General features: G+C 38.3%; 1 protein-coding gene across 1 annotated transcript; it reads right to left on the reverse strand.

Annotated features, from left to right (window-relative positions):
- Positions 1-1,917: 1,917 nt before the first annotated feature.
- On the reverse strand, positions 1,918-9,007 carry LOC588275 (probable tRNA N6-adenosine threonylcarbamoyltransferase, mitochondrial). Its single transcript, XM_030990042.1, has 8 exons — positions 8,749-9,007; positions 7,377-7,476; positions 6,982-7,142; positions 6,653-6,782; positions 5,704-5,911; positions 4,844-4,998; positions 2,942-3,144; positions 1,918-2,169 (listed from the first exon to the last, which is right to left on the reverse strand). The coding sequence occupies exons 1-8, from the start codon at positions 8,988-8,990 to the stop codon at positions 2,094-2,096; spliced, it is 1,275 nt and encodes a 424-aa protein (XP_030845902.1). The 5' UTR covers positions 8,991-9,007; the 3' UTR covers positions 1,918-2,093.
- Between the last annotated feature and the right edge of the window lie 2,961 nt (positions 9,008-11,968).

Raw genomic sequence — 11,968 nt, forward strand, 5'->3', positions numbered from 1 at the left:
AAATCATAAAATTGAGCATTAAATGTGGTCTAATAATAATATATGTGCAAAATGTGTGCTGTAGTAGGTGAATAATGTTGTTGATAAGGTAATAAAAATCAGTGGAACAAATAAACCTAAACCTTAAATTGCCGCTGCACTACTTATAGCGACTTGCGCCCTCTATATAGCAAACAATGCCTAATCGGTGACCATTGGTCCCCCTTGATCCTCTTTTTCTTTTGTGAATCGAGAGATGATTAGATGAGATAACCACCTGTCGATGAACATGCAGGGAGGTCTAATCCCTCCTGGCCAAACTAGTGCAGTTGGGCTTTAAATATTAACAGAAACACAACAAAAGTATTCTGACAAGGACCTTTTTTTTTCTCGCTGTGTAAGAATATTCTTTATTGCAATGTATACAATCTTCTTGATACTCAACTAGCCCCATTCCTCTCTCTTATCTCCAGCTGCCACTTTACAAGGCAACTAGTGACTGGTTAACATTGTATTCTGACGTGAAGTTCTGACAAGGATTTCAAAATGTATTCCATTTCTTACATTTGATTTGATGTGAACAACTAGGCCTGATGAAAAAGTGATGGAATCCACCTAACAATGGGTTCTTCTGCGAAGCCATCTAATGTTAATTATTAAATTTTAATTTTTGTATCTTCTATCTCACTCATGTCGTTCTTTTGTGTACAAGGCAGACCCTTTTAATATCATTTCATTTTTTGGCACTAGTGCACCTTGAGCATTTGATTTCAAGCGAATTTGGTGCCGTATGAATCTTTCATATCAATATTATCATTATTTTAGGCTGACAATGTAAAACAGAAAAATTATGCAGAATATTTGTAGATGAAAGATCTGACATGGGTACATTTTTCTGAAGATGAACTCCTGCATCTGGCTTTATAATATCTTCACATGAAAGACAGTTTGAACTTAGTAGGAACTCTAGAATTAGTTCGTGATATTTTGATGAGGATTCTTTATCCGACGGGACAGCAAGCAGCTGCCCAAGTAATTGTGTGTCAAAACTGAGCAAAGCATTGTGTTGTCCAAGTACCTTTGTCTCCAATATCAGTACTGAAAGCTATTACAGTGTATTGAAAATATGCTATTGATGATATCGAGGGGTCAGTGAGACAAAGAAGTAACTCCATTTTGAGAAAAAGTGGTTTATGTGTCATTGAGCACTTGTGGGAGTTAAGTCTATGTTTCACTAGCCATTGACTTCAATGGGGTGTTGGGTTGAGTTAAGTCTTTGTGTTTCCTGGAAATCCCACATTTTCTGAACATTTTGATACTCATATCAGATACTCATTTTGGCAAAATAAGGAGTTACGTCTTTGTGTCACTGAACCCTCGATATGCAATAGGGAGAATTGCTAACATTGGTTGCCCTTAAAACACAGTTGATAGATGTAACTGTCTTGATTGATGTAAGATGTCATTTGATCAAGTCTGCAGGTTAATCTCCCCACCAGTAATTGAATCGTTCAATGTTGATACACGCTTTTCTGTCTTCATATGAACACTTCTCTTCAAATGATGCAATACCAGTAGTCTTACAGATGTTTGGCTTGATATCAGAGTTCATGTAGTTAGCATTCTCAACAAAACTTTGATCTTCCTATGAATAAGCTGTCTGACCTGGGCCCTGTCTTACAAAGAGTTACGATTGATCCAAATCAATCGCAAGTCCTCTGCCGCATTAATGTCCTTTGGCAAGACATTGATCTACATTTGCCATACTCCACCCAGGTGAAGTAAATGGGTACCTGGTAGGAATTTATTCCTTGAAATGCTAGAGCATCGTATGGCAGCCGTGCTAAAGCCAGGGTAATAATCGGGAGCGCCAGGAGGGTCAAATCTGACTGACATGAGCGCTATACAAGAACCCACTATTATTATGATTATAATCAATCACAAGTTTGCAGTCTCCTGTCTCATATGTACATAGTTGCGATTGATATGAATCGCAAATAAGTACAGGGCCCTGGTCAAAAATACAATCCTCTCTTCAAATTGGCAATATCTGTTGCCTTAAAGTAGTAGGCTTGTTACTAGAAGTCATATATTCAGTTCTGCCAGCAGTTTCCTCACCAAAACTTGATTCTTTTGATCTTGATGTTAGCCTCTGTAACTTGCTCTGAGATGTCCTCCCCAAGTGGCATCCTTCACAGAAAAAAAGAGGAAAAAAGAAGAGTATAAAAGATATCAAGAGAATAAAATGGGGAAAACTACTGACTGTTCCTCAAAAAAGCAGGCCTAAATAAGTGTAAAGAAACTGAGCAGTTGGAGTGGTAGCAGAGGGATGAGCATGTAAAAATGTCCTTTGGCAAGACATTGATCTACATTTGCCACACTCCACCCAGGTGAAGTAAATGGGAACCTGGTAGGAATTTATTCCTTGAAACGCAGCACGTGGTAACAGCTACACTGCTAAAGCCAGGGTAATTGTGCTGCATTATTGTAGAGCGCTTAGAGACTTCTGATAAAGTAAGTGTTACGGGCTATATAAGCAAATATAATTATTATTATTAAAAATGAGTAGATTATATAATATATTACAAAAACCTGGTAAATCTCTTTCTTTTATGTAGTTCAGTAGAATATATACTAAATGTTTGATAGTTTCTGCGCTCTATAAATGTATTATTATTATTATTAATATTTAAAAAATCATGTATTTACAGAAGGGGCAATCAGTGATATATTTAACCTAGATGCAACAGTACACTTTTTATAGTTTTCTTGCTGCTGTTGCATATTGTGATGGTGTTGTAACTGCCATTATTTGTGTTGTAGTTGTTAGTAGTGGTGGGTCATGTTGGTGTGTTTGTGTTGATATTGTTGTTGTTATTGTTGTGGATTGTGGTCATGGTGGTGGTGTTTCTGGTAGTGTTATTGGTGTTGTTATTTGTGGTGGTGTGGTTTTGTTGCTTACTTTGGTTGAAATCTTAGGGACTGGGGATCTTCAGCGAAGCCCATATCCAGTCTTAGTCTTTCTACCCCAGCCCATGCAATCATTACTCCATTGTCTGTACACAGGTACGGTGGTGGGCAGATGAGTTTGTACTTGAATAGACTCGTGGTGAAGTCTAGAGCCTTGCGAATGTAATCGTTGCTGGCAACACCTCCAGAAACAACCTGTGGAAGAAAATTGAACTCCATTTTGTTCTGTTCTTTGAAAAAAACATCCAAAGCATATCGATAGCATATATCATAAGGCAGGAGTTTGAACAACTACTATTGTAAATAGGTAATAGTGAAATGTGTGATATTTTAACTCCTACATTTGAAACCCGTTACTTCATTCTCAACAAGTCAATTACAAATTTGCAATATTCTTCCATGGGTTGGCACTTTTTCATGGCAATGAAAATTAAACCCAATCTAGCAACCACCTGTACAAAAAAGACAACCTATCTATTAAAGAGAAGGTTGAGTTCTGGGAAAAGGTGACAAATAATTTGTGAGCGTTATCATTCTTATTATGCAAGTATGGAAGAACATCAGATACCTGTAACAGTATGGCTCTTCAAATGCCTCAATATTCTAAACATGGCATGCAACAGCATAAAAATCGGGACAGATTTTTATGCCACATGTTCGTGCAGTCCCAAATACATATTTCAGTGTACAGTGCTTGTAACTTTACCTAGACTGGGCCAAATTTCTTACTATTTTGATGACTCCAGAACCTTGCAGTACACAACAATACTTATATGCTAGAAGTTCAATCTTTTCTGATCGATTTCACACTGTTTCTCTCACAATGCAATCGCATGGCCACAACTGGTCTTTACCTTTAACCCTTACTGTACTGGGCTATTTTGAGCACCCTCTGACTGGGGGGGGGGGGGGGGGGGGGGGCCTGGGAGGCCCCCCCCCCCTATGATCTCGGTCGTTGAATGTCTGATGAACACGAAAATTTGCATATTTGTAGATATTTACATAAGGAACAACATGGTATAATTACTTTTTTCCTAATATGCAAAATTTTTGTCGTTATAGCCTAATTAATTATGCAAAATGCTAATTTTATGCATTTTACAGAAAACTCTACATATTTGTCCATAGACTTGTGAAGAATCTTGAAAATGTATTGAATAAATTTTTTCCTCCATCTCAAATTCACGAGGTTTCATTATTTTTATGATATTTGAAAATGCAAAGGTTAATTTGCATAAATTATGAATATGCAAATTACGCATTCATGAATATCAAATCTGGAACTATATTTAGGGAACTAGAATCATTACAAAAATTGTCAGACTCCACTTTTTGAATGTTGTAACTCATTATTCATATGAAACTTCTTTTCTAACACAAAATAGTTATTTGATGTAATTAATAATGATAATTTATGCAAATTTTATGCGATTTTCAACTAATTAATTTCTTATGTATTTTATTGTTTTTTTTATTTCTTATTATATCTATTGTTTTATTTCTAATGTATTCTTTTGTCCTAGAATACATCAAGCTACTCTGAGAAACATATAAAAGCAATTTGATATCAATTCATATCTTCACATTTCTGCTTGTACATGAATATATGCAACTATAGCACTTTTTTGATGACATGCGCATACTAATTGTTATGTAACACCTTACAGGTATATCCGATTTTGACGAAAATGGTATTAAAATGTGCGCAGGACTTGAGGGAAAAAAGTCATGAAACGACAATTCAAAATTCCAAGCGGTTGCGGCGCGATCTCCAAAAAAGTCGAGGGGGGCCTCTCAGGCCCCCCCCCCAGTACAGTAAGGGTTAAGATTCAGGACCATTTCTAAATAAAAACCTTATGACATTACAGACATAAGACACTACTTGGGTACCTACCAGGGTTTGGTTGCCTTCTGGAATCAATCCAGTCTGCTGACAGTAGAGCATGGCCCTAGCGATCCGGATTACAAGGTGCTGAGTGACTTTGTGCTGGAAGGATGCTGCAATGTCACTGATGGTGGCTAGATGGTGGTCATCAGATGCAGTCAAACCTTGAGGTAAAGAGAGAGACAGACAGAGAGACAATGAGAGAAACTTCCCAGTCCCTAGGTGCTTTGTGACATTGTGGTTGGTATGGTAGCAGCCTAGTGATCACCTGGAGCAGTCAGCAAGGAGGACAGCCCTTAAAAAAACATCTTTGAACAAAATTCTTGTTTGCGTAATTTCATATCAATGTACCAGAATGTGCGTGACCTATTAAAATAGTTTGTTACTTCTGCAATATCATGATACATAACTTTTCATATTTACTACCTAATCAATTATTTCTTCAAGAATAATTCTTTAAAAACAAAGTTGCGTGAATACGGCACTCAGCATTACATATGGTACTGTATACAGTTGACAACTAATTTATTCATACCTTTACCAAGCTTGGTACTTGTTTTAGTATGTGAAAAATTGATTTGTTCCAATTTATGTTTCTTTAGAATGGGACATATCGTCCTTGTTTTCACGAAGTGACGGTAGTGAAAAAAAATTGCATTCACTTTGCGTTACGATTTTCCTCACTACCGTCACTTCGTGAAAACAAGGACGATATTAAAGCTTACATCTAAAATTATTCAACAAAGGCTCGGTCTAACTCAGCCAGTCCATCTTTCATTCCTGATTTACAAAAAAAATCATAATAAACGTCAAATTGCCAAAGGTATTAATATTTTAGTTGTTAACTGAACATGCAAGACTTGACATACCTTGTCTGACTTCATGATGTTGTATCAGCCAGTTAGCCATGTTCTTCAGACCGGCGAAGGAGAAGTTACAATCCCTGTGTCTACTCATAGGCACCCCTCGCTCTATTAATAACCTGAAGTTGCCATTCTCAGCCATCTTCTCTATCGCTTGGCCTCCGCACAGACCTAGGCAGTCAGGGTGGTGTTGCAGCTTCAGTCGTCTAGCTACCTATAGGAGTAAAGAGAGAGAGGGGGGGGGGGGAGGTAAGGAGGCAAGAAGGGAGGGAGAGAGAGAGATGGGGAGGGAGAGAGAGAGGAGAGAGAGAGAGAGGGAGAGAGGGAGAGAGAGAGAGAGAGAAGAGAGAGATTGATAGGGAAAGGGGGTACAGAGGGGAAACACAAATATGAATTATACATGTTCACTGTAGCATTCTCATCATAATCATCATCATGTCTATATCTATTGTCATCATTATCATTCATCATATTCACCAATGTCATCATCATTTATCATTATCAGAGGGCATCATCATCATCATCATCTGCATACATGCCAACATTTGAAAATCAGAAATCTGTACAAATTATGCTATTTTAAAAAAAAAGAGGAACAATCCTAACTCTCCTATTCAATACTACAGACAAATTTGTACAGGAAGAGGAACACCTGCATTAAAATGATAATTATCTTCTCCCAAAAAGAGGAATGTTCCTCTTTATTCTGAACAGTTGGCATGTATGCATCTGTACCAACCACATGACCATCATCATCAAAATCTTCTAAGCAATGCAAAGCCTGTCAAAATTTTGACAAAGAAAAACACTCTGAATGTCACAAGTTATTATTAGAAAATTTATTTCCAACTATGCTCATTCCCATAAACATGACATGAAGTTGGATCCTACTTTCTTAAGATAATTCACAATAGATTAGATCGTCAAACATCACAAGGGGGGGGGGATTTATTACCTTATCAAATGCCTCGCCAGGGGCATCATCCCACGTCACCCCAAGCACCTTGAAATCCCCTACTCCTCTAGCTACAGCCAGGATGCAGTTACCACCAGAAACCAGAAGCACCAGAAATGGGAAATCTACTCTGCAAACATAATACAAGAAACCTGTAAGACTTGAAAACATTGATGCACGTACACATTACTCTCAAAATGATGGATTTGAGTGAAACGAGGATACGGGAAACTGAAGTATATGAATTTTAGCTTTCTCATGTTCCAACCTCTAATAATATACAAATTCATTTTGAAGGAAGGTAAACGAGAGATAAGTATGAATCATACCTCTCTACCATTCTAACTGTAAGGGCATGAGCCTCCATATGATGGATGGGTATAAGTGGTAGATGAGGATGGCGGAGCAGCATATCCTTGGTATAGTCCAGCCCAACCCGTAACGATAGAGGCATGCCAGGCATGGTGCTTAGTGCTACTGCTGACAGGTCCTAGATGGAAACAAAGAGAAAGGTAATAATAAAGAAACATAAACATATACATCATCATCAAAATGAGCTGGCCTCGATAGAAGCTAATAGAAGGTTTACAATGATCATTCTTCCTCAGCTTATACTGAAATTTTTGTCTCCAACTTTTGTTTCTCCGGTAATCCTCACAATTCCCTCATTCACTGCTCTTGATATTAGTCTGAATCTTTTTAGAATGAAAAGTTGACCTTTTACCTTCATTTCAATCCCAGCATCCTCGATAGTCCCTTGAACCACGGGGTCAATGAACTGTCGGTGAAGGGCTTGGGCTAGGGGCGGAATGATACCTCCATTCCTAAAAGGAAAAAAAAGAGAGGCATTTTGGATGAAAAAGATGTTTAAAGTGGATACCAAATCAATATTGGATGGAAGCGCCAATCAATGTGTAGATTATCATTATGATATTAGCCCACTGTCTCCTAAAACCATATGGTAGCGGTTTTAAGCCATTGAGAAAGATGAAGTTCAGTGCTTCACAGGTTAATATTCCAATCTTGTATAGCCCATAGCACGTTTTGAGCTAACATTGAAAGGCACTTCTAAAGACCTATGGGTGAGACTTTCTTCTTTTTTTCCCCTTTTTTTGGGGGGGGGGGGGGGGGGTGGGGGCGTTTTTTACTCTTCTTACAAGGCAATGTAAACGTTTTCCTTCTGAATAGTCTCCAAACAAAGAGATTATTTGTACTACAAAATCAGAGATAGCAGTGCATAAAGAAAATTTAGGAAAAGTGTTTACATTATTTGTAATGGAAACATCCTGTCAAAGGAATTATGTTTCTGCACTTAATATACATTAAAGATAAACTCCAGTACTGGTAAAAAAATAAAAATAAATTCTCACAGAATCAAACGAAACTTACACTGAATGTTCAAGATTACAAATAAATGACATGTGCCAAACAATTTTGGAAGAAAATGTATATTGGCTGAGTAATGAGCATAGAAAGACAAGGAAATCAAGGTAGTACTAGCCCCGACACCATGTGTGTTGTCCCATATATAGCTTTCTATGTGAGTGCTTGTTACTTTACCAAGACTCGGTCAAATTTATTATGATTTTGATGACTCCAGAACCTTGCAGTGCACACCAATACTTACATGCTACATGATCAACTGTTTCTGATCCTTTCCACACCTTTTCTTTCACAATGCAATCGCATTACCAGTACTAAAGTTTATCTTTAACTTTGATTGTTTGAAAAAAGTGGAATATTCTGAATTGAAGTGAACCAGGGGGTGTTTCACAAAGATCCTAAGTCAAACTTAACTCTAAGTTGAACTTAACTCTAAGTTGGAATTAAAAATTATGTAGGTAGCCATTTGTAGCCTTATACATGTATGAAGAGCAAAAAATCAAGTATTTTAAACCTTTTATAAATTCCACTACAAGAACATGAAATCTCCTTGGTAATAGAAAATATTAATGATTTAAATCAACATTTTATGCCTTTTAAAATAACTTTTACAAAATATGTCAAAAGATGACAACAGCTTTCCATTAATTGTTAAGCCAAACTTAGAGTTACGTTCTACTTAGGATCTTTATGAAATGAGGCCCAGGCCTTACTTGGCATGGATCCTCTTCTGTGTATGCAGTCTTTCAGCGAGGACCCTCCCGGTCTCATCCATCACAGCAGCTCCTGTATCATCACACGTCGTCTCAATCCCCAGCACCAGCCTGCTATGACTGTGCCTCTCATGATGTCTGCCAAGCTGCTTGGTGAGGTTGGATAATAATGTAGGACGTCTGCATCGCTGAAGGAGATGCAAGACAGGCGCTTTGCAGGTAGAGATGGTCGGTGCAAGCATTTTTGGGTCAACTTTCATCCACTTCTGATGATAGATAGAAAATATTCAAGTAATAACTCGATCACAGTAACGTGACTATAATTATGTGTAATCTAGGCACGTGTATGGCCAATTTGGCTGAACAGCACAAGTGTCTGGATAAAAACACCACACCACACATGGCCTTAATGCCATGGAAAAAAATATTGGCCAAAATGTCCTTCTTTAAATTGTACATATATTGTTGCCTTGCTGCTTGCATTATAACTATACCTCTATAGACTAAGTATAACCAGTAGGGGTGCTGGCCTGAGAATAAAGATCGTCTGCGTAAACGTCCGCATTTTCACAGTACGTTTCATATTTCCGATTCCGCATATTGGCGACATGAAAAACGGATTCCGCGATGATTTTCTTGATGCATTTTCCATTGACTTTGTAGATTTAGAATCTAGACTTCTCCAGTCTGTACAGATATCGACTTTCACGTTATGAGCGATAAATCCTCAGGAAGATGGACAACCCATAAAAGTAGACGGTGAACTGGGGTTTTTGTCTTACGTGGAATCAATTTTTCGCATCGCCAGCGTGCGGTTCAGGAACCTTGAAACCCGCAGAGCACCGATGTAAAAAAAAACCCGCAAAAAATGATTTTATTGTTTTGGAAGCAATTTGTCCATGTTTATGAAGATATCCTTGTTTATGCAGATGATCGATCCTCATTCTCGGCCCAGCGCCCCTACTGGTAGGGAGCAAGGTGGAGAGGACCATGCAACATACACAGAGAAACTGTGAAAGTAATTGCCAATTTGTGTTTGATTGATTGCAACTTCAACAGTTCAAGAGAATTCATAACTTTAAAGTTAGAGTCGAGTAAAGGAGCCCGTTTTCGGCCACTTAAGACAAAATCCTATTTTTAGGACTCTTTACTTCCTATTTATTATCATTTCTTGTTCAAATCATGAAGCAAATATTATTATTATTTAAACAAAAAAAGAATCCCAGAAAAAAATCACGAATTGCCATGACAATATTCATTTCAATTTTCACTGTTTTGGAGCCCGTTATCGGCCGAGCGTTTCAGTTTACGGCCGCATGTACAAAGTCAATAGGGAGCGCTCGCGCGCGCCGTGCGTTTCCGCGCTGATGTACAGCACAAGCGGGCGGAGCAGGTATCCCACGCCGGAGCTCCCTGGTGCTCGCCTGGCCGAAGACAGGCACAGCGGTGATCGGAAGTTGGAATCTGAATTAGACAGAGATATCGTGTGTGCGTCGCGGTGTGCGGCTGCATTGATTTAATACATGCGATGACATACTTTTGAGCTTGCGACTAGCACAAAATCGGGCTTTAAATCTGAAAAATACTTGAAATAAAGCTAATTTTATGGTACCCATATTTCTTACAGACACGCGTAAGATAGACTACTCCATTTTTCAGATTTGGGTAGCGGGACCGGCGATTACATCGCCAAAATGTGATATTTTAGGATATATTTTCCATTGCAAATGTGGTTCTTCAGTGACACTGGCATGGTATGGTATGTGTGGGATATGTGTTATGCTATTATGCGATGTATTTTAGAGTGATTTTACCTTGCATCCAACCAATCGGCCGAAAACTGGAGCTGGCCGATTACGGGCTCCTTTAGGCCTACTCTCTATTCTTTTTAATCGGATTGTGCTCAAACTTTGACTTGACTTGACTGACCTGTTCCCCTCAAATTTCGAATATACTGCAATCACTCACCAAATTATTTCAGATAGATCTACAATGATTACTTCTGACTTTGTCGGGTGTGGCTCTTCGATCATCGGCTCATCGCATCGCATAAACTTGATCAGCTCAGTGCATGCTCGTTTTCGATATGGAGGCATCCATGTTTTTTATTTTTAGTACTTAGTAGTCTCCTTCTCAGACCAGGGGACTATTTGGATATAACCAAGAGAGTGAAGGGCAAAAATAGGCCTACATGTGTCGATATCAGACAAAGCAATACATCTTCTAAATTATTAATACCCGTATTATCATGAGATGGATGAGTGTAAAACTTCTCGATTCGGTGCATTGCAACCACGCTCGACCTTGGAGTATTTTTTTAGTGTTTAGAGAAAAATGATTAACGTCTTGATTGTAATGTATTAATTGATCGTCAAATTTGACCTTTTCCCCCTGTGACCTACTCGCCTTGACGCCGTATCAACAACTTTTACCGAGGACTTGTTCACATTTTTAGAATTCCTCGATGGAAATCCCATGATTGTTTTAGCGCTAATTTGCTTCATGATGACGACATGACAGAATGTAGAAAGAAAACCGACATTTCAACGTAGAAGGTAAGCAGTTATTGACAAGGACGTCGCGCTGCACTGTCTTGTCACAGGAAATCACGTAGCGACGGTGGTGGTAACAGACACTTCGAGCAAGTCGGCGGGCTAGTTGCGGCATCCCAGCCGTCGGCAGTCCCACGGCTGTGCTGTGGAGATAGCTGTGTACGTGTGTGAATGTCAATGTGTGTGAGCTGTGGCAGTACAAGTACAAATCTAGTTGATTTGGAAGCTCATCATTTGTTTATTTTGAAAATATTTTCAAGTTAAATTTAAGAGTAGGCCTAGACTATTTTAAATCTTACAATTACCATTAGCAGTGCTCTCCTAGGGCTACTTTTGTGAATTGAAAAACAAATTTAAAATTTAATTTTTTTAATTAAAATAAAAGTGTTGGTAATTAATTTTGGGTGCTTGCCGCGGCTTGGGCTTGTTTAGAACTTAGAAGCCTATCCAAAATTTGACCTGTAACTCCGGCGTTGCGATACCTAGATGTAGGGTGTCTGAACGATTTTTCAATTTTCAATTTGGGATCGTTTTTCATCATTTTTGTTTGATATTTGAATAAAAAATGTTATCAGAATAATACATTTCAAATTTCAAGTCTCACCGATGTTTCAGTCAAAAGATACAGCCCCTCCAAAATGCTGGAATAATAGCATTTTGATCAGAAT

The sequence above is a fragment of the Strongylocentrotus purpuratus genome, unplaced genomic scaffold (genome assembly GCF_000002235.5).
Source record: "Strongylocentrotus purpuratus isolate Spur 01 unplaced genomic scaffold, Spur_5.0 spur5_scaffold_19, whole genome shotgun sequence".
In the NCBI taxonomy this organism is placed as follows: Eukaryota; Metazoa; Echinodermata; class Echinoidea; order Camarodonta; family Strongylocentrotidae; genus Strongylocentrotus; species Strongylocentrotus purpuratus.